The sequence below is a fragment of the Mauremys mutica genome, chromosome 5, assembly GCF_020497125.1.
Source record: "Mauremys mutica isolate MM-2020 ecotype Southern chromosome 5, ASM2049712v1, whole genome shotgun sequence".
Taxonomy (NCBI): Eukaryota; Metazoa; Chordata; order Testudines; family Geoemydidae; genus Mauremys; species Mauremys mutica.
Window position 1 is genome coordinate 18089742 of NC_059076.1, and position 23434 is coordinate 18113175.

Genomic DNA, 23434 nt, shown 5'->3' on the forward strand with positions numbered 1-23434 from the left:
TGCCTCCCTTGGTAATAAGGGAGAGAGACTGGCGGGGTCAAGGGGAAAGCTCCCTGGGATCCTTTCCTGAATAGAAGATGCTGGTAAGAGTCTAGGAGAGACATGGAGCAAGTACTGAGGTGGAGTAAGCGCATTAAAAAGGCAGAACTGGGACTTCCAGAGTGTGAGAGAGAGAGAGAGAGAGAGAGCGAACCCTGGTAGATGCTCAAGTGAGAAACAGAGCAGGGGAAACCTGAGAGATTAAATGAGAGCCTGAGGAGGGCAGAAGTTTGTTTAAGTTTGTACTTCTAGTTTGGGATTTTATTGGGGGACCCAGGGAAGAGCCATGAGAGTCCTGGCCACTAAAAGAAAGATGAAACTAGAGACTCTGTGGGGAGAAGTCTGGAAAAAGGCCATGGAAGGAGGATGTCCAGGGAAGCAGCAGCAAGGAGTCTGATGGAGCAGATGTTGGCTGCTGGCTATAGGAGCCCAGTGTAAAGGAGGGGTCTGGGTTCCCCTATCTTTCACTGTGGCACATAGTGTGAAACTCCTGGGAAGGAGTTATGGTTGAATCCCTGAATGAAGGCTGGTAGGGACCGTGGGGACCAGAGTTGAGGGCCAAAGTAAGGATTGGAACGATTATTTACAAGACTTCTTGTTAACCTAGAAGGGGTGGGACTAAATATGGCCTGACCAGGGGGCTGAGGTCATAAGAACAGGCAGAAAATGAAGGAGAGTCTGCTATGCCATACCCAGCTACCAGGGGTATGCCTGCATTGAGTGTGCTCTTTTCAGACCTTTCTGAGGATTTCTGGGGCAGGAAGATTAAATTTATAGTAAGTCTCAGTCTTAATTATAAAGAGGCTGCCAGCTTTCCATAATAGGCAATGTGCCCATACAACCGCAACAATAAAAACAAAAGCTATTAGATGGTAAGATTTAATCCATGTATTCAACTGATTAAGAGACAAACTGATTACTAAAATGGGACTCCCCTATAAATTGTTCTTCAATGGTTTATTAATATCCCAAATTCCTACCAGCAGCTGCTGAAGCTGATCATCCAGATTTCCAGATTCTTGACTGTATTGATCCCGTTCAGTTTGTGCCTCTGCCATCTCAGAATGAGCCAGGTGCAGTTGCTTTTCCAAATCTTCTATCTAAAGTATGCATGCAAATAAAAAGAATGTAACAGCTGGGGATAATTGTCTTATGGGACAGTTCTACTCTGAAAAGTGACTGTGTCCAAAAGGTGCTGCTGTACTCAGCAGATCTGTTCCCTATGTGTATTCAGAGATGTATCTGCTTGCTTTAGTGATTAAAATGAGTTTTTACTACTACTGTTAGTCCTGGAGAGCCAACACAGCTAGGGGAGAGTGAGCTGGATTCTATTCCCACTCAAACCTCATCAAGACAATGGTTAACTACAGTCTAAATGCGGAATCTTTATGTTGGTAATGTCTGAGCTAGGAAAAAACCCAGTTTGACTTGCAGATTCTAAATTGATATTGCATGGCCGGCAGTCAGATAAATCATTATTTTAATTGAAAATTGAGCACATTTGATAAGGCGTCACTGTGTGATAATAAACATAGTACCACCTACAATGCTATTGCAACACTTTTCAAAGAACTACACTTTAAAATCTACAATCTTTCTTGGCCTGACTAAGATCTTGAAATTACCTTTTTGCCTTCTTTAAAAAAAAATCAACCACCCTTTAATTGGCATAGGACAGAAGCAGTAAACTGTTCTCTCTATAATGCAATTATAACTACAGGGGAATAGTACATGTTCTGATTATTAATACAGTTGCATAACCAGTTTATTCAGGAGTGACCTCAAAACTCCTGCCTTTCAGACCAGTGGAGAGGGGGAACATCATGCCAATGATGCTGTCATTATCCAACAGGAGAGTACAGGACCCAGCTCCATAAGGACCTCCTCAACAAGTCTTATCCCAAAGCCTGGTAGAGGCAGGATTTGCCCTCCCTGTCACTGAGCTGCAATTCTGATTCTAAGGCCTACAGTGCTCTCTGGGTAGAGAGAAGGTCAGGATTGGCTGTGGGGTCCCTGGTAACTCCTCTGCTTGCTAGAAGTGTAACATTAAAGGACCACTCCCAGGGCCTTCTCTGTCTGCAGTTGCCCTTAGAGCCATTCCTACAGCCCCCGTATGGTGGGGCTCCATGGGAAAGGACATATTACTTATTGTACATAATATCTGGGAGGGTGGGGGAGCATGATGGTCCATACAGTCTTACCCACTCCCTGAGCTGACCCCTCCCCTCCTCCTGTGAGAGCCCAACCCAGTGGAGAGCCCTCTGTAGGCTCCAGAGGTGTGGGAAGGTATTACCAAGGGGGCTGGCCCCCTCGCTTCCATCTGGGACAGATCTGCTAATGGAGAAAGCCCCTCACGCATGGATCTCCTGAGGACAATCTGAGCCAGGATCTGGCAGCGTATGGAGAGTCCCTTGCCAAACACAGCGTGGGAATGATGTCCAGATGGAGCAATACAAAAATAATAGCTTAGCCTATACTACCCAATTTCCTCTAAAAATGGTTGTCTGTCTGGTCATATTCACTTTGTTCTTAAAGATGATGTGAAATCCTTCAGATATGCCATGGCCTGAGTGTAAGATTCTGCATGTCTGTAGCAATAGCTGATGAAGCCAATAATATCTACAACACAGCAGGGAGCTGCATTCCTTCATCATAAATACATTATCAAATCTATGGGCAAACCAATGGGTTATCTCCACCTGGAGGTGGTAAACTTTCTCTAATGCAGCAGTCCCCAAACTCTTGAGGGTCGTGCACCCCCTAACTCCTGTCCACACACCCCGCCGGAATGATGCTGCATCTCGGGGGAGGGGGAGGGACGCAGACGGGGGTAAAGGGGCCAAGGCTAGGGCTGCAGTTGGGGATGGGGCTGGGAGCAGGGCTGCTCCCAGGGGCCAAGGCTGGGGGTGGAGACACAGCTGGGCTGCAATCGGAGCCAGCAGCCGGGCCCGCGACCAGCTCTGGCTCCGTTCCCAGCCCAGCCCTCAGGAATGGAGCCGGGAATGGAGCCACGACCAGCAGCCAAGGCTAGAGGCTGGTACGGAGCTAGGACCGGATCCGTGCCAAGACTGTGGAGCGGGCCAGGTGCAGGTATCTGAGAGTGATGTTTGCTGCAGTTAGTAACATTTGGAGAAGTATTGCACATAAAATTCTGGGTTTCTGTTTTTGTTAAGAATTCCAAAAGGGAAAAATGCCCAAAGATTGTGTTCTGCAGTCAGAGATATAGGGGTGGCATCTTCCAGACAAACACCTGCCAGGGATGGTCTAGAACTGAGGTTGTGTTGGTCCCAGGCTGTTAGAGAGACAAGGTGGATGAGGTAATATCTCTTATTGGACCAAATTCTGTTGGTTTGGGAGACAAGCTTTGGAGCTTACACAGAGCTCTTTTTCAGGCCTGGGAAATGTACTCAGTGTCACAGCTAAATGCAAGGTGGAACAGATTGTTTAGCATGTCGATAACACATATTTCAAGGGACCATTCAAGTGGAAATGGCCCATAAACACCTCTCCAGTCATCGGTGGGTGGGTGGGAAATATGATTGCACACCCCTAGTTGTTGCCTAGCACCTAACACTGGAACCCACATGGGGTATCATAAAACAATTACAACCTATATTTGATGGGGACCACATCCTGAAAGAAATCTTTCCTAAACCCCTTTTACTGGCCTTCAAACAACTCCTCAGCCTCTCTAAGCTCATAATCAGAAGCAAACTCCCCACAGACCAGGACTCACCAACTCAAAGTGGCACCAGACCCTGCCAGAACAACAGAGGCAAAACCTGTAGACATACCTCCACAGCTACAATGATCAACCCCCGCCCCTGCGCCTCCACCACACTTTTCAGGATCCATGGGTCCTACCCATGCCTGTCAAAACCTGTGGTGTACCTCATCCAGTGCACTAAATGCCCTGATCACAACTATCTGGGTGAAGCAAGACAATTACTATGCTCTCGAATGAACTCAGGCAGAAAAATTATAAAAGACAAAAACACCATCCATTTCACCTGTGGGTGAACACATTTCACAAAGCGATCACTCCATATCTGACCTCTCAGTTCTCATCCTCAAAGGAAACCTGCACAACAGGTTCAAAAGATGAGTCTGGGAGCTTAAATTCATATCTTTGCTAGACGCTAAAAACCAAGGACTGAATAGCGACACTGGATTTATGGCTTATCACAACAATCTATAACCCACTAAATCCCACCCCCAGCTTTTTCCCCCTCCTTTTCCCCCATATGACGGGAAAGGTGTTAACGGCCACTTCACCTTGAAATCTGTTAACCACTTATGCTAAACAATCTGCTCCACCTTGTATTTAGCTATGACACTCTGAGTACATTTCCCAGACCTCAAGAAGAGTTCTGGAAAAGCTTGAAAGCTCGTCTCTCTCAACAGCAGAAATTGGTCCAATAAAAGATATTACCTCACTCACATTGTCTCTCTCGGATGGTGTAGATTTACTTGGTCCTGCCTCAGTGCAGGGGGCTGAACTTGATGACCTCTCGAGGTCCCTTCCAGCCCGACATTACTATGACTCTAGTATAGTGTGCTGCTCTGTTTATGCCGAACAGAATTTGTTAAAGTCATCTACATGAAAAAGTACATGGTAAACTGCACTTCTGCCACAGCTGGAACATAACAGATTAATTTACAAGCCCAACAAAAAATGTGTTTGGTTTGAGATCTGCGGTGCTTGTTTTGAAACAGTACGGAATGAATTTTGATGCACGTGAAACAGAGCAGTAAGTGGAGCCAGACAAAGGGCAGGTTGGCCTGCTTTCAAATGCACAACATATCTGTGCCATGGTACCTCAAGCTTGACCTACCATATCCCTGCTATTTCCTTTCTGGGCCTTTCTTGAACAGTGAATAACAACCATGTCAAATCATACAACAGCTCTACACTGGGAGCAGCTTTCCACTAATAAGCAGGAAAAGGCTGCCAAAGTTAACATGATGTGTAACATAAGCAGGATTTGACTCCAGAAGTCAAACGTTACTGCATGAGTTGTCAGCTCTAATTTTACAGAGAGCGGAGAGCAACCATTTTCAGGTCAGCCTCTGAGAAAAAAGGGAAATTATCCTCAGATAATAATTATGAGATGTCAGAATCACAGCAGTATTATCTATGAAACCAAAAGACCTAAGTCCAGGGAAGGGAATAAGGAAATGGAAATTCTAAAGAAAGGGCACACAAAATGTTGTGGTTAGTGAATCAGAGTCATCTACTGCTGTGCAGGGAAAATCTCTTTGTGGATTTCCTCTGAGTGTTCCCCGCCCAATGAGCCATGGTCCCATCACCAGAGACCAGTGGATGCTGGGGGATGCACAAGAGACAAGGATCATCTGCACAGAGGCCCACTACTTACTCTGGGATTCCGGGCTCCCTGACAATGGAGCTCCAATGGAGCTGTGTTATCAGGACTTCCCTGGGCCCATTAATAGCTCTCCAGTCATGAGTGGGAGGGAAATGATTACACAGCTCTAGTTGTCACCTACCACCTCACACTGGAACCCATATGGGGTATCATCAAACAATTGCAACCCATATTTGATGGGGAACACCTCCTGAAAGAAATCTGTCATTCTGGGTAGCGGCCTTCACATGTGCAGAGCCTCAAGTATTTTTGAAGAGAGAGCTAGATATTATATTGAAATAGGCATTCTTTAGGGGTACAGTCTCAAACCAGCCTTGTGAACTCAGAGAAAGAATTATACTGTAGAGGCTACGCAGATTGTTTAGCATAAGTGGTTAACAGATTTCAAGGTGAAGTGTATAATCACCACACAGAAACGGAACTTTTCGATGTACATGTTCAGTTTCCGTAACTCTCATGTATTTGGGAATGAGGAAATAATGGCAATACAACCCCTCTCCCAATTACTGCCGAAGTAACTCTTCTGTTCCCGTTTGGGGAAGGGCACTGACCTCAGTCTTTGTATTTTCTTGTAAGAGGGATCCCAGAAAGGGATGTGGAGTTGGGGTGGGGAGGTGACATGAAATAAATTCTCTGAAAAGTGAATGGATGGAGTGAACTTCTGGAGTGGAACTGGCTGGAGTGAACTTCTCTCCATTGGTCTAAGGTAATGGATCACCAAAAGGTAGAGGTGTAGGAAAAGGATTTGCTGCCCATATTTTGAGTCAGGGATTTTCAGTGTGCTATCAAACTTGCTGCTATGAAGAAGAAAAGCAGCTTGAACCTGCAGGTGCTGACAAACGCTGTCTTTCCACCTGGGTCACTTCAAAATACTTCAATACTAACACTGTTTTCCTACACAAGCAATTGCTGTAGTAGCCACAGGGGTTTTATGTGATTCCAAATGGTTCATGATTGGGAAGCTGCAAGGGCAGGTGGCTGAAACCACACTCTCTCTATTGAGGTATGATCCACCCTATGAAAACCTTTGAGAGAACCCCTGAGAGAAGGCATGTTCATGAGACAGCCAAATGAACTGTCTCATTTGGGACTGTGGATAGGTAGATGGGAGAGGAGATTGGTAAACAGAATAAAGGATTTGTGAGGAAGCTTGTTGATTGGGTCAAATGAAGCTGCTGTAATTGGTGATTCAAGACCAAAGTGCTTCGGCCTGTACTTGTGGTGTGGCTAAGATTCTCCCTCTTTCTCTGGCCAAAGCATTTAGGTCTGAATTGCCAATTACAGCAGCTTTATTTGACCTAATCAACAAGTTCATTTAACTAATGGGTAAAAAATTAATATTCCAGATGCTGATTAGGGCTCTTGATCTGTTTACAGCAGATTAGTTTCCTCTTTGATTTCCCAAGACAGAAAGTTTCTGGAGAATACTTCTGGGTGCTATGGCTCATGCAAGAAGCTCTTTTTAATTGCCTAATTGTATCTTCTTGTTACATTCTCTACCTTTTTAGGAGACATAATGCCTTTGATCCACATATACAACTGCTATTTAAAGTCTATGGTCCTCTGCATTGATTTCCAGATGGAATCATTTGCCACTAATTTTGATCTGTGCGCTCCTCTAATCTGTTTGTTAGAGAACAATATTATTTGTTCTTAAACTTAGGGGTGCTGGAACAATTTTTACAGCAAAGGTGCTGAGAGACATTGAACCAAACTGCAAACCCTGTATATAATGGAAACCACTTCAAGCCTGCTCCTATGCTTAAACATGGTATATAATACAATACAATAGTTTGGAAAGAAAAACAGTGCCATGGATAAAAGAATAGTGATCTATCTGATCAGCCATTGAATTTCTCTGAAACAACAGCTTTTCAAATGAGAGTGTGATTGTCTTTTTCTGACCTATACAGTGCATTTCAGGAGAAAACCCAGGTACCAAGTTCAGCTGGAGCTATTACGAACACTACAGTCCACACACACCTTGTCTTCATACATCCTTTTAGCTTCTCGTAATTCAGAACGCAGCTGAGAAACAGTGGATTCCAGTTGACTGACCTGACGCATGTACATTGAATTCTGGTTTCGTGTTTGTTCTCTAAGAAAAATTTTGAAAGGAAGGAAAAAAAAAATTGTGAGCGCTGCCAAAGCATGATACATACACGGCTATGCTAAGGATGTGATCCCTAGACTTCACTGTGTGAAGTCTGAAATGTGAAAATATAAAAATGGCACCTTCTTGCTTAACAGATCTGCTCCCTCTGTATTCAGTCATATTTGGTTAATTTAATGACAAAAATAAGGCGTTACTGCTTTTATTTCTGTTTACAATTCTTGGTCATGTATCATCAACACACGTTAACTAAGTTTTAACTGGGGAGCTAGAGTCTGTCTTTAGTTGCACCAGAGGACTGCACAAGTGGAACTCTGGGCAGAATACAGCTCAGCGAATCTTTATCATGGGCGATTATGTACAAGTCACACATGGCCCAATTTGACTTCCAAACCCCAGCTTGAGTTTGCAGGGTTGGCAGATAGAAAACATCTTTTAACATGTAAACTGAGCACATCTGACCTACAAGTCATCAAGGGACCATCAACAGGGAACCACCATGCCATTTTCCAGTCACTCAATTATTAGCAATGCCAACACTGGCCATATATGTGGGCTTTTCCACAGGATCTTCTATAAGATTCATCACTATTTATTTCTGCCAGTAAACATCAAAAGAATTCATCCATTTTTGTTTATGATACAGATGACAAGAAATATATTGTCGGGAATGAATTTTGGACCAGAATCCTACCAACTCTTGATGGTTAAGGACTCCAGTCATTTCTGCACAGCCCCAGTTCTGCTTAATTTATATAAAGCTGGTGCAGAATGCTCCCCGCAGCAATCTTTTCCTGCTCTGTGGGTAGGTATAGAGAGGGAGCAGGGCTGTGGTCCCACATTTTCCTAGTTCTGCTTCCCAAAGAGGGGAGGAAGAGAAGCAGTCCCTGTGATAGAGATTGCAGTGAACGCTATTGTGAGCATTCCCCATGCAGATGTGCAAGTGAAGAAGGTTCTTGTTCACTCCTTCACTTCGCTACTGTGCAGTGTTGCAGGAGATGCTCATAACTCAGGACTCAGAGATTTGCTCAACGTCACAAAAAGAAATTTACGTCAGTCAGGAAAAGAGCCCAGGACTGATTCTCCTCTCACCTGAACCAGAATAACTCCAGTGACTTTGACTTACCTTGCTTCTGACTGAGAGTCAGTTCCCATGTCTCCTGATTCTCAGAGCTTTGCCTTAAGCACAAGACTGTGTTCCCCCCCTATCTATTCTGTACCCTTTCTAGATTTCACCTCCCATGATTTCTGCAGTGATTGATTAACTCTGAAGCAAAGTTACTAGGAAATCTTATCATGCCAGCAGAGAGTGTATGCTAGCAGAGGGTGCCCTCTCTAGAAGCAAGGTTATTTTAATGTGTTCTGCAGTATAACTGAGAAACATACTGAATGATCTCCATCTGGCTTTGGATACTATTTGCATGGCTGCGTGCGCTGTTGGTTTTATCAGTCAGTGCTGCCACCTCCTGTTCATGTTCATTTATTAGTTGCTCAATCCTATTTTAAAAAATAAATACTGGTTACAATTGTAGACAAGGTATTTCCCACTGCATAAACTGTACGGAAAAGAATATTTCCCCAGTAGTCATAAGTTTAAAGATTTGGGGGATTTGTCATGAATGTAATCAATTGTATAAAATTAATTCACAGTTTATTTTGATGACATAACTAGATAATTCAATTAGAAAGTTGGAGAAGTTGCAATTTGTTGAACCAAGGAAGGCCAAAGTTTTGAACAAAAACAAGAAAGAGATAAGGGGAAAAACAAGGAAAATAAAAGATGACAATTAAAAGTCATGTCATCCACACATTGTTATTTACATTAAAGCACTACCATGTATTAGACAAGGTGTACTGCAATCTGCACTAGCTACATAAATAGCAAGCTCAGTTGCTTATTTTAATCAGAGAGAGGGGAAGAGCCCTGATCTGAAAAAAGCAAAAAGCACTGTAAGCATTTTTTGCAGTTACTTAAAATACCTCTGGTCATTTCTATTTTCCATCTTACTTTATAAAGTTATTGATTTTATCCTAACCAGCTTTAACAAGAATGCTGTTCTCCACACAAGAACGATTTAAACGGTTTTGGTTCTAGTCATTAACAAACATGTCTATATTAGGAAAATATTAACATGACACGGTAAAGAACACAAAAGTCAGAAAATCCTCCTACTACAACCCAATGGAAATGGTTTTGCTCAGACGCTTCCAAAATATTGACCTTTCAGCAGAGATCATGTCTGGAAATTGTTAAATGTGTCAGGAAATTATGAGCATTTAAAAACACAAAGCTACAATAGAAACAGATAAACCCTCAATAATACTGACTGCTACTGCACCCCACACTTATTATAGTATCAGCATCTGGTACAAAAAATAATTAATCCTGGAAAAGTGAGGAAGTGATGGTGCCTGAACTATACTAGTGATTAAATAGGGAAAAGGTACCTATCTTGATGTTGTTGAAGCAGAAGTTCTGTTTTGGCCTGTGATTCTTTTTTCAGTGATTCAAGTTGTTCCTCCAACTGTTGTAAGCAAATTACAGTGTTGTTTATAGTGAGTAATCACTCTTACCCACTAGTAAATGAAAACACAATCTAAATCAATACTTACTACAGTTTAAGAAACCAAGGTTCAGGTTGCATAACTCACACAAGCAAGGTTAAATTCTGGCTGTAAACTACAGAGCTGAGTTGGGGACTGTACAGAGACACATCACCCTAGTGGGAGTTCAGGCAGTGTGCTCCTCCTAAAAGATGTTACAGCATTTGCTCCTCTGTGCCTGGCCCGCTGCCAGTGGGGAATATGGTCACAGCTGGACTCCTGCCTGCCCCCTTTCCATGGGCTAGTGTAGAAAGCAGTGCTAGCCCTGCAGTCTTTGCACTCCCTGAGCTCAGAGACTCCTGTGTAGCTGGCCACTGAATGGGATGTGTAAAGGGCGTGAGGCTCTTTGTGCCCTCTCAGTCTGTCTTCATTAGGAAAAAAGGGTGTTCTTACCTTGAGTTATCTGTCTTCACTAGGATTTGACCTGAAGTAAAGGCATTTGTAGTTTTTACACAAGTTAGCAGGTTGAGTTCAAAACTATAGGGGACCTTGGGGTTTACCTTGAGCTGCTAACTAATTATTATTTATTATTTGTATTATCATAGTGCCTGGCAGCCCCAGTCATGGACCAGGGCTCCACTGTGCTAGAGCTGTACAGGTAGAATAAAGGAAGTTCCTGCCCCAAAGAGCTTACTTGTGTGACACGACACAATTCCTTGTCCTCTTCACCAGAATTTTACCTCGAGTTAGCAGGCGAGTTAAGAACACACCTTTTTTGTCCCAATGAAGACAAGGTCTTCACTTGCTTGTCCACCAGCATGGTGGCCAAGGTGCAATCTGGCCCTAAGCCGATGACATAGCGTCAGACAAAGGAGTCTTTGATAGCCAGCACTGATTTCTGTAGGGCTTCATCTCACAAAAGGCTGAGTGCTCTTAACTTCCACCTAAATCAATAGACGTTGAGGGCCCTTGACACATCACGAGATGTGCTTAGCACTGTACAGATTCAGGCCATTACTGATTAATATCGTTGCCCTTTGGCCAATATTTCGGGCATTGCTGCATTGTTTCCATTAGGAGGCGAAACTGATGATGGAGCCAGGTATTTCTTTGATACCATTAACAAAGAATGTATACAAAGACCTGTTTCCCTGAACACAGTAGGAACACACAACAGCAGCCAGTTTCCTTGTTGACAATTTCCAAGCCTACTTTTAAGCAAGCCCTTTCCCACCAAGGAGCTGCCTTTGATCCCTCTCAGGGCCATCCTCATGACTACTTCTCTCACTGTCTGCTGGCTTTCTCCTGGCTTTTTACATCTTTCTTCCTCTGACAGCCACAGACACCCCCCACCCACCAACCAGTGTCAATATCCCAGCACCTGTGTCTGTAATCCATCCCCAGGGAAATCCCTCTGCCCGCATGGCTTAGTTTCTCCTCAGGCCTTGCCATGCTGGCTAGAGCCTTGGGCAGTGGCATCTATTATTTCAGCTATTGCTACACAAAGGGCCTTTGACTGCTTCTTCATAAGTGCTTAGTGCACCCACTGATTTTACCCAGGTCTAGGACTGAGGACAGGTATTAACACTACCTTCCAGCATAACAATCCAATGGCTAACTTTTCACACTGAAGCTACTACTGAACTGATGCAACAGCTGTAAAATTTTGGCTTTCAAGCATGTTCAGAAGATAACCAAAAGAGACTCAGCTTAGGAGCCAGGGAACTGCTGAAATCACAAGCCCTTGCAGCTTTATAGGAAGGCAAATTAATATATTGAGCTAAAATAGCTTCCCCAGGGCTCCCAAGAGTGGGGATTGGACAGGGCCAGGGGATCCACCACTACCTGGATTCTCTGGAGCTCTCTTGTGGGAGTGGTATGCACGGGGATCATGCAGCACCCCGAAGCAGCCTGTGTGAATTGGCTCCACAGCTGCTCTGAGGCAAGGGAAGGATTCAGCTACTTGAGCCAGGCACTGCTTTGTGGATTTGGCTCTCAGAGTGTTTTTACAAAACACATAGTCACCTGGAAGCTTACACCACTAACTGTCAGGAAAAGTAGTGTTCTCCTCACTCACCGGGAAAATCCTCCCTTTGAGATACGACACCTCTGAGTCTAAATCTCGCAGGACTTTACTAAAAGCTGTGCCCAGGTTGCGGATATGGAGACCGCTGATGTTCTCGTGCTCATACACCCTCTTGCCTGTGCTGTCTTCGTAGTCCACTAGGACGCCCCGCATTTCGTGGAGCACTTCCTCATGGCCATGTACCATCTTTTTCAGATGCTCAGTTTGGCTGTTGGCCTCCCTCAGCATCTCCTCCTGAAGGTGGTTAGCTGTTTGCAGTTCATGAATTGTAGCCTGTAGCTGTATTTTGATGTCCTCCTGGGTCTGGGATTCTCTTCGTCTGTATTTCAGAAAGGAAGACATCCAAGAAATATTGAAAGTGATAATGGTGTTCAATGTTTGTTTTTATCCTGTCTGATATTGGGGGTGGGGGAGGGTTTATAATCACTATTTCTGCAAATTATGGACTCTGGTATGTTTTCTGAAACTATGGGCCAGACCTTGCACTCTGCCATGACTACTGCTGCCCAAGGCTCCTTCCAGGAGAACCATCCTTGCACTTGGGGACTAGTTCAATCACCTGCTGCAGTCCTTCTCTTCCTCCCAAGCCCACATGGGAGCTGTGTATCATTAACCAGATACACTACAATGGGCTAGTCTCTGATGTAAGCATGTACACACCTGATATCCACAAGAGCATCTCTCTCCATTTGCACCTCCTGAAGTTTGGTCTGCAACTCAACGATTGTCTGTCTTAAATTGAACTTCTGTTGTTCATGCAGTTCAGTGTTCTGGACAAACAAAACAAGCAAATTATTGAATATTTGACCAAAAATAAATGTAGCTAAGGGTAATATAATTTATAATAAGATACATTTTTTTAGTGTTCTCAGATACCCAGTTGTTGCTCAATGCTGTGGTGCAGGTGTACTGGGGGCATTACCGGAGGGGCCATGGCAAGACTGCTGCTGTTCTGAGGCACTGGGAACTATGGTAGCTGAGAACAGGTAAGAGGCTGCTCTAAATGTGCTGGTGACCAAACTCTCCCCTGGCCAGTCCAGGAATCCAGTATGTAAGAAAGCCATGGCAGCCATACCCATGAATCTGGCCCAAAGTCTTCAACTCACATCATTTAGTCTCTTCTGCAGATCTCTGACTTGCTGTGAGTACTCTTCCAAGATGCTCTCAATGTGCTCTTTTCCAGGATAACTAGTGCTTCTCTTCTGGGTATCAATGTCCACTTCATATTTAGAATACAAGACAGTTTTGGGTGGACTACTGCCAGCACTAGCAGAGGTAGAGGTTTCCATCACTGTGCTACGAATGGAAGATGCTAATACATTCTGATTGCTGAAAAGTGGGCTAGCAGCACCTGAAATGAGAGAATATTATATATGGAAAATGGAATCCTTATGTGAAAATAAAATAATTCTTTACACCTGTGAAAGCCAAGGGCCAAATGAGTGCTCTGCCCATTCTCTTCAAGACAGTGGAGAATCAAGCCCATATACTTTAGAAGTCAGCTTTTTCTAAGGATTGTATAGGCCCCATCCATTCTTGCAATGCATCTTGTCATGTACACCAGGGCAAAGTGAGTGCAGAGTGGGTGTGAGACACTGCAAGATCAGATTGGTAACATTTTAAACCCACTGCACTCTCACTTTGCACTGCTGAAAATGCTGCCACAATGTGCATGGCAATGGTAAGTCAGGCCCTTTGGCCTCAGTTCTTAGACTACAGGATGATCACCCCCAGGTAGGGGGTACAGCTCGGGGTAGTTCCTATGCCACCCACCCTTAGAGCTGGTGAAAGTGGCATGGCCAGGGCATCCTTGCACCCCAGTGATCCCTGGCTGGCTTAACTGCATGTTGGGACCACTGGCAATCTGGAAGCCGCCCTGATTTACATTGGGGGGGATCCAGTATATAGCAATCTAGGGATCAGGAGAGTGCAAAAGCAGATTAAAGCCACCTTTGCACACATGTCCAACCCCCATCCACTATCATAGCACATCTGCACCACTTTGTTAATTCACTAAAATCAGATTAGGAAAGGGATAGATAATAAAAGAGAAAATATCATAATGCCACTATATAAATCCCTGGTATGCCCACACTTTGAATATCCCATAAGGTTCTGGTCACCCCATCTCCAAAAAGATATATTAGAATTGGAAAAAGTACAGAGAAGGGCAACAAAATTTTTAGTGGTATGGGACAGCTTCCATATGAGGAGAGATGAAAAAGACTGGGACTGTTCACTTAGAAAAGAGACGACTAAGGGTGGGCATAGGATAGAGGTCTATAAAAATCATGAATGGTATGGAGAAAGTGAATAAGGAAATGTTATTTACCCCTTCATATAACACAAGAACCAGAGGTCACCCAATGAAATCAATAGGCAGTAGGCTTAAAACAAATATAAGGAAGTACTTCTTCATATAATGCACAGTCAACCTATAGAACTCATTGCCAAGGGATGCTGTGAAGACCAAAACTATAACTGGGTTAAAAAAAATTAGATAAGTTCACAGAGGATAGGTCCACCAATGGCTATTAGCCAAGATGGGCAGGGATGTAACCCTATTCTCTGGATGTCCATAAACTGCTGACTGCCAGAAGCTACAACTGGATGACAGGGGATGGACCAATCGATAATTGCTCTGTTCTGTTCTTTCCCTCTTAAACATCTGGCATTGGTCACTGTTAGAAGACAGGATACTGGGCTAAATGGACCATTGGTCTGATTCTTATGGTCTGATGGCCATTCTTATGTAGATATTTTTGTACATTGTTCAGAATTCAAGACACCAGTTTTAAAACAGCAGTTTTGAAACAACAGTTTTGCTAAAAGATGCTTCAACCTTAAGTGTAAAATTTCAACCCTTATGCACCCTTTTTAACAATAACTCTTGAGTGGGACAGTTTGCACAACTGAGATAGCCTGATGTTAAATGAATTCTCAATATTATTAAACTGTATTTAGTACTTACCCCCACTGGGAATGTTGCCACTTGATAAAGTCTCTTCATGACTCAGAGAATGTGTGATTGATTCCATCGTAAATTTGGTTGCTTCTTCTTGGAGTTTCAGAGTCTCTTTTGTTTGTCTTTCCAGTGCTTCCCTGCAAAATTATATGTGTGAGTATTTGTTGAGAGTACAATGTATGAATAGAGGAAGGTATCCAACTGCATTGTGTCACCACAAATAGTATCTGAAATGAATAACTACAAATAATATCATTTTATAGGCTCCATTTAGTGACATTATACACACATTTAGCAAGAAAGTGCCAGATCGTCAACTCTTGTAAATTTGTGTAGCTCCACTGAAATCAATTGAGCTATGCTGATATACACCAGCCAAGATTTGTCCTGAAGGGGCTGAACACAAAATACAACAAAACAAAACACTCCATCAAACAAATAAAAACAACCTGTTTGGATCATATCAAAACAAGATTCCTCTCTTCACCCCTTACTTTTTCTCCTGATTGGCTGGTGAAATACCATCTACTGACACAGAAATTCTGCTTTACCGTGTAAAGTTTGCATGGCTGATTGACGGATTGATTGACAAAAGCATTAACAACTCAAGGAGAAATTTCATACTGAATTCTGACAAGTGCTATGGGACTGTATTTTTCAGATGTTATGTGGAGACACTTCAGGGTTGTAAAGAGAAGAAACCTTCTACAATAACAGAAAACATTTTTCAGTTAAACACACTGATCTCCAGCACAGAAACAAGGACTCTCCTAGCTCACAGCATGACATCGCCCATAGAATGCAAAGTTTCAAAATCTTATTTGTTTGAAGTCGCATAGGCAGCACAACATTTCTTAAAAACATGTATCTAGCCTTTTGAAGAAGGAAGGATGAGGAAGTTAAGGAGAAAATGGGAAGGGCACAGGAAGGGAGATATTTCTAAATGTGGATCTATATCCTATTTTTGAATTCTAGACAGCTCATGAAAATGGACAAAATGCTAGATTTTTAAGAGATGTTAAAGACATCAAGAGGGAAAACCTGCAGTCAAACTCACCTTCTCATGGGTGCAAATCCAGTTAAGTGTGCAGTAATGGCCAGATTGTTACTGGCACAGTGGGTGTGCAGGGGATGGAAGTAAGGATCCCTTCCTTTGTGAGTTTCAAACAAGACTCTGTCTTAGACAAGTCTCTGAGCTCAAGAGACCCCACAGACTACTCCCTTCGTGAGACCTTAAGGGCACATGTTGCCTCGGTGGGATAGGTTGGGGTAAGAAGGATGCAAGCCTGTCCACTCTGCATTGCCCCATGGAGCTGGATGGGTGCTGCACTGGAAGTTTATAACTTGATCTGAGCTTACTGAATCTCTATTGTAATTAGAGGGTGCTTCATTCACCATTCGGATATTGCTACACAACACCTCAGCTTCACCTCAATAGTCTGATATATGAAGTGCTCAGATAAGCCCTCCTACTGAATTAAAACAAAAAACAAGATTTCAGAGGAGTTTATAAACTCGGGGCCAGATTCACTGATACACTCCATGTGCTTTGCATCATCAAATGGGTGCAAAGCAGCCAGAACCTACTAGTAAATCCAACCCGAAGAGTGTTAAAACTGCCCCATGAATCTCAGTTGTTAATGCGGAAGCCCAATGATGATACTTTTCAGGCAAGATTTTCAATTATTTGATGCGTAAATGTGTGCCTAAATATTTGCATCTAATTGGCATAATTGTGTGCGTAAATTTGTTAACTGCAAACATTCAAAGGAAAATAAACAAAAGGCAGAAAGATTCCTGAAAGGGCCTCACATCATTTTTACGCCATGGACTGATACGCAATGTAACAGTATGAAAATGTAAGTAAAAGAGAATCAGGCCATAAAAGTTTAATTATTACCCCAGGGCCATATTCTACCCTTCATCTTTGTGCAAAAGTCCCATTGTCATCAGTAAGAATGCCACAGAATGGCTTTGACATTGGTGCACTTTGTAACACATTTCTTCCTCATCTCTGCTGCCACGTTATTGCTAAGAAGACTATCTTTTACTATTCTGGTCATGTCAAAGTTCAATAATCAAGGTGTACACTATAAGGGTAAGCAGCAGGGTATTTTAAAAATAACTTCGCTAATAAACAAACAAAAAAGACAGACACTACCTTAATTCCTGGATATTCTTGCTCATTGTAACAGTGTCTGCAAAGAATAATAGCAATCTTTAATTTTTTTTTCACATTTTAAATGAATTTTGAATTTCTCTCTTAAATGAATTTTGAACTAATGCAATTTAATGGTGTAGAAATAAGTTCACAGATGTTAAACAATTAGTTGTTTATATTTGCTTTGGAAAGTTTTTCTGTTTCCTGAGTAATATTGTGAGGTGGACTTTGTTGCATAAACACAACTCTATGTTTTATAACAGGGGCCAGCTGTGATGGGGTGACTGGCCCCTTTAAGAGGTAATTGGTTCTGCCCCACTTGTGACTCATTCAACACTCCTCCCCACGTTGGGGAAATGAGCGTAGCACCCCATGACAGTAGTTCATGTGGTTAAAATCAGTCCAGGCCTGGTGTTAAAAGTGAAGCCTCCAGAGAGCAATGAAAAAGAGAGCAAGAAGGCAGCTTGAAAAAGGCCTGCTGGATTAGGGTGATTTGGTCTTAGAGAAACCAGCTGGGGAGTATTGCTGCCTGCTAAGTTCTCCCAACCCAGGGAGAAATGCAATAAGGTAAAATTAAACAAATTAATTAACAATTTAAATTAACAAACTCAGCCCAACAAGCAGGACTGTGGGTCTCTAGTGCTAAGGAGAGAGAAGCCTGATAGGAAATCCTCCGAATTTAGAGAAGCTCTTCTGTGGGGAAGCTGATTAAACTCAATAAATTATTTTCCCAGGAGATGGTGAATATTATTTAAAAGCTCCGGATGGAAGTAATTTACCTGAATCCCTAAGGAGCTGAAGGCAGGGTGTCTCAGAACTACACTGTGTCACTAGTAGCCATGATCTGGAATGGAATTCTCTTATATAGCCCTGGCATCTCCTATGAAATACCTCTTTTTTTTGACTGGAAGAGGTATGCAAAATTTACCATTCTCACAACTGATTTCAGGCATCAAACTTTATGCTCCAAATTAACATTAAAAGCTAGAATTTCAACTCTCTGCCTAGACTACAGCTGCAAAACTGGTAACAGATTTTGAGCACACAAAAGTCCTGTGGACATTTGCACATACAAGCTTTATGCACACAGGGGCACCAGGCACACATTGACCTATTTTGTGCTTCAAGTGCCTGCTGGATGGCTCAAATGGAGGGTTTTATGCACAGATTCTTTTGGCATAAATTAGGCAGCCAGTTTTGAAACCTTATCCCTAATGAGCTTTATTCAGCTTTGCAAAATTCTTCTCCTCCACTCACCTGTGGCAAGTAATTCTTTTTGAGAGGTGCGTAAAGTGTTTTCACTATGGAGGGCAAGTAGTTTTTGTATCTGCTCTGGTAAATTTTCAAGACAGTTTTGCAAGGCTGGATTAATTGCAGAAAGACAGAGGTCCAGATCAGCTCTTGCATAATCCACCTGCAGCAGAGCTGCATTTAGTTCAGAGTTTGTTCTAAGGAATATAAAAGAATGAATAATTATATAATCCTTTCAGCCAAATTATCCAAGTGCTTTGCTATACAAGTGGGCAAGTATTATTGTCCCAATTTCACTGATACAGAAAACTTACCGAAAGTCACTTGCCCAAGGTGCACAATAAAGCAACAGAAGAGTCAGAAATAGAATCGGGGAGTCCTGGCTCCCAGACCCCACACTAACCACTAGAGAAGGCTGACACTTACAAAATTATGTGTTGTAGTAGTAGTGCCTAGTCATAGACCTCTGGCCCACTGTGCTAGGTGTTGTACAAGAGGGCCAAAAAGTTTTCAGACTTGGGTGCCTCAATATAAAATGACATATCACCTGCTTTTTAGAGGTGATGGGTACTTGCAGCTCCCTTTGAATTTTCTTCCCTGCAAACTGGGCAGAAGGAGTCCACAATGCTGACTTGCAACTTCACCCCTTAGTTGCTGAACTTGCAGGAGTGAATAGCTCCTCCTTTGGGTTTTTCAAACATGGGAGTGCAGAGCCAGGCCTGTGCTCCCAGAAGGCACATTGGTGCAGAAGACTGCCCGTCTACAGGAAGCTGAACTTCTAGGGTAAGCTTATTGTCCAGTGAGATTTAGATTCTGGCAGCCCCTGGAGCCTGCTGGCTCTTCATGAAGTGAAAAGGATTCTAGACCTGCTTAAGCTAAGCCCTCAAAAAGCCTGAGTTCAGGCTTGTATAAAATGAGCGCACACTGATTTGCAGACATGGACGTGGTCATAGCCTGTTGGAAAATAAAGTTTCTCTTAATTTTCACCTCAGCAGGAGCTGATTTTTTTCCTCCTTGAGGCAACTTTAGAGGCAGCCCCTCTCTTTCCCTGGGGAGCTGAGTCACCTTTTACATTCCCTCTCTGTGTCTCTCTCCCCATTGTCCCTCCCATTAGATCTCTGGGCCCAGTTCACCACTCTTGTTATTTCAGTTATATGCCACTGTACCACCACTGATTTCAGTGGTGTTACTCAGGCATCACAGAGTGGCTCAGTGTTGAATCAGGCCGCTGGGTCCCCTTCAGGCAGAGTTGCCAAGTTTGGGACTGCTCTGCTGAATGGTGTTTCTCAGAGGTGAGAGAAAGTCACTGATGCCTGCCTCCACCCTGGGGCCATGGCTGCGGGAGGCAGGACCTATCCCTATGCTCTCTAGAAACAGCTGCGAGGGGCCCTCTCTAAGATTAGCCCTCCACAAGGACCCTGATCCACCTGGACCTGGTGGTGCCTATAGGGGGCCAGGTGGGGTGTTGGGTCAGTGCCTGGTGGAGAGCTGGGGCAGTTGGGTTAGTGTCAGACTGGGTGGGTGCCTGGCAGTGTGCAGCTGGTTGGATCAGTGCCTCATGTGGGAGCTGGTGGGCTGTGGGGCAAGGAGGTGGGTGGCTGGCTGGCTGGGGTGCTGGGTGGGTACCTGGCTGGGGGAGGTGGGTGGGTGTCAGGGCAGGGTGGGTGCCTGGTTGTGTGAGGGGGGCCAGGTGGCTGCCTGACAGGGAACTGGGGCTGCTGGGTGTCTGTCAGGCTGGGTGCCTGGTGGTGGTGGGGGAGGGACTGGCTCAGTGCCTGGTGCTGGGAAGGGGGCTGGGTGGGTGTCAGGTGGGTGCCAGGCTGGCTCAGTGCCTGGTGCTGGGCAGGGGGGCAGGTGGGTGCCTGGTGGGGGTAGGGGCTGGGTGGATGTTGGGTGGGTGCCACGCTGGCTCGATACCTGGTGCTGGGCGGGTGTGAGGCTGGGTGGGTCCCTGGAGCTGGGTGCGAGGCTGGGTGGGTGTCTGGTGGGGGTGGGGGTGAGGCCTGGTGGGGGCAGGGGCTGGGTGTATGTCGAGTGGGTGGCAGGCGGGCTTGGTGCTGGGCGGGGGGCTGGCTGGGTGCCTGGTGTTGAGTGTGTGTCGGGTGGGTGCCAAGCTGGCTGGGTGCTGGGTGGGAGACCAGGTGGGTGCCAGGCTGGCTGGGAGCCTGGCGCTGGGTGTGTGTCGGGTGGGTGCCAGGCTGGCTGGGTGCTGGGCGGGGGGTCGGGTGGGTGCCAGGCTGGCTGGGTGCCGGGCGGGGGGCTGGCTGGGTGCCGGGCTGGCTGGGTGCCGGGCGGGGGGCCGGGCGGGTGCCAGGCTGGCTGGGTGCCCGGCGCTGGGTGGGGGCAGGGGCTGGCTGCTGGGCCGGGGACGCTCTCCCCACCTTGCCCAGCACCTCGTCCCGCTGCCGTCGCCTCCCCGCGCTCCTGGCCGGGATCCCCGAGAGGGAGCAGGGAGTGGGGCGGCGGAGAGGCTGCCTGGCAGCCCCGGGGCGGGCGCCCCTGGTGGCAGGGAGGAGGAACTGCAGCGTTCCCTGCTGCACTGCGGGCCCCCTCCCCTCCCCGCTAGGCCGTGGGGAGGCCGTGGGGGGGCTGCCCCACGTGCGTTTCCCCCGAGGTGGCTGACGCTGGCCAGCCCTGCTTCATGCTTCCCCCAGTGCTTCTGTGTCAGCCCCACTGCTCCCTGTGGGACCCCGTCCAGCTGCCCGCGGCCCCCGTCTCGCACCCTCTGTCACCCTGTCTCGACGCACCTCGCTCGGGCTCCAGCCTCCACTCGCTCCCAGAGACTCCAGCGCGCTGCCGGCGGCCCAGGCCGGCTGAAACGCCTCAGCCCTCAGGGCTGGGAAATCCTTCAGCCTGCGGCATCCCCGACCGGGGGAAAAGCACATTAACCCCCCCGGGTACTTCTGTCTGGCTGCCAGGAAAGCTGCTGACTCAGCGAGGAGGCTGGGGGGCTGAGAGCTGGAAGCCTTGACCCAAAGCCAGAACTGAGCCTGGTGTGTGTATAAGTACAGCCCCGTTGCCAGGGTCACTGAAGGGGCCATGACGCCTGTATTGGTGGGTCTCGCTGCCTCGTCCCATGGCCCCACAGCCTCTGGATGCCTATCTCCTGGAATCCCCATTCTCTATAGTGCCTCTGCTGTTGTTACTCACTGTGGGGGAGTATACAGGGAGCCTTTGAGAGCAGCAGTAAATTGGGGGGGGTAGGGAAGAAAGAAGAGGGGGTCTAGGGGAAGAAAGAAGGAGACAGGATAGTGGTGGGGAGGGAGATGGAAAGGGAAAGAATGGCATGTCCCCCTCCCCAGGGATTCGGAGTGGGCGACTGGAATCTCCCTGGGACAGCCAAGGGGAAGGTTTGCATTTTTGTATGTGTTTAAGGTTGTACACAAAGCAATCACACACAAATTGGGGGTGAGTGGCTTCCCCCAAAGGGTCAAAAATCAAAAGCAGCCTGAAAATATCCAACTAATGATTTTTAAGCCAATCCCATCCTTTTAGAGGTGTCTGAGGTTTTTTTGAATGCCTAAGGTTGGCAGTATGATAACATGACTTGGATTATGTATTCTCTATTGCAAAGCAATTCTGGCAGCCCTTTTAGTTCAGCGGTTGGAAATACGGTGACCAGCCTGCCTAGAGTTCAGTCACAAAAATGTACTGACTGCCAAATCACAATTGTATATATCAGCTGACTGCTCCAATACCAAAGCAAATCAAACCAAATAACAGAAACCAGAGTGCTCAAGAAATATATTCATTGACAAGACTTAAATATTAGAGAGTCCTGAAAACTCCTATCACAAAAACCTGAGAAATAGGTTTCTAAAGAAACTCTACAATTCAGCAGCAGCTAACATCAGCATTGCCACAAAAGACTTATATGGAATCCTCAACTAAGCAAGCACCCGTATAACCAGAATGAAAGGACTGCACCTCAGAACGAAAGAAAAGTGCAAGCTGCCATCAATTCAGTGAGAAAGCGAGGGAATTCTCCAGCTGAAAACAGAGACCTCCACAACACCAGCAAGCACACTGCTTACTGTACCACATTGTGGTAGTACATATCAGTACCCCATCAGGAAAAACAAACACACACAAAGGCAAAATTTGTCTGTCTAGGCAGAGAGACACCTTCTACTCCAGTGGTTGAGACATGAGGCAGCGCAAAGCTATTACCTCATGATATCAGGAATAATAGAGAGCTCTTCATCACAAAGTGTTGAGGAAAAATTGTGCATCACCCTGAGACAAAGGAGAGAAAAAACATCAACCTATATAACAGCCTGACGCTGGGTCAGGCCTGGACACTAATGGCAATATGATCTCAGGTGGTATCAATCCTGGCACAGCATGAAGCCTCATCATGGACAAGTTGTACCTACCTCTGACAGGCACCTGAGGGGTCTGTCTCTTTTACTCTTTGGCAGCACCTGTATAGCTCGTCATCCCAATAAAGAACTATTGAACTGAGCAATATCTTTGTCTCCTCCTGCAGTGGGGCCGCTGTCCCTAGTAATGGGACCTCCCTGCTCTGAGCATATGTGTTGTGATTTTGCTTCTCCTTATGGGGAAGCTGGGGGGGCAGCTCATACTCCGCTCTTTCGTTTGCACATGGCACTGATCATTAAAAGCTGGTCTGGGCCTCTTAAACTCCAGGAACCGTTGAAAGCCATCTGCCCCCCTCCACACCCCCAGCCTTTGGCTGGCTCGGTAGCCTAGGAAACAAACTCCACCTCTCGGACTTGTCCTGTGTGTGGGAACCAATGAAAGCCATATGCGGTGTTTGGTTTCTCTGTAAAGTTTCATTGAAAGGATCCCAGCTGCTGCTGCAGGAAGAAATTCAATACCTGCTCCCCATTAGAGCTGCAGCCCTGTGCCTCATACGGTGTGCCCC

General features: G+C 45.4%; 1 protein-coding gene across 10 annotated transcripts in view; it reads right to left on the reverse strand.

The window, feature by feature from the left end:
* Window positions 1-22771, reverse strand: part of CCDC158 (coiled-coil domain containing 158) — a 58706-nt gene extending 35935 nt beyond the window's left edge. For 3 of the 10 annotated variants that reach the window (XM_045018441.1, XM_045018433.1, XM_045018431.1), the window contains exons 1-11: window positions 22717-22736; window positions 18553-18743; window positions 17296-17332; window positions 15141-15271; window positions 13276-13520; window positions 12830-12939; window positions 12161-12488; window positions 9988-10064; window positions 8926-9036; window positions 7410-7524; window positions 1020-1139 (exon numbers count right to left, since the gene is read on the reverse strand). In XM_045018441.1, the coding sequence (XP_044874376.1) occupies window positions 1020-1139; window positions 7410-7524; window positions 8926-9036; window positions 9988-10064; window positions 12161-12488; window positions 12830-12939; window positions 13276-13520; window positions 15141-15271; window positions 17296-17332; window positions 18553-18743; window positions 22717-22721 (1470 nt within the window). In that variant the 5' untranslated portion in view covers window positions 22722-22736. Of the gene's footprint in view, window positions 1-1019; window positions 1140-7409; window positions 7525-8925; window positions 9037-9987; window positions 10065-12160; window positions 12489-12829; window positions 12940-13275; window positions 13521-15140; window positions 15272-16191; window positions 16289-17295; window positions 17333-18074; window positions 18090-18552; window positions 18744-19533; window positions 19549-20927; window positions 20983-22716 lie in introns of those variants that run through there. The other 7 variants (XM_045018435.1, XM_045018434.1, XM_045018437.1 and 4 more) reach the window with 7 other exon arrangements.
* Window positions 22772-23434: the final 663 nt, after the last annotated feature.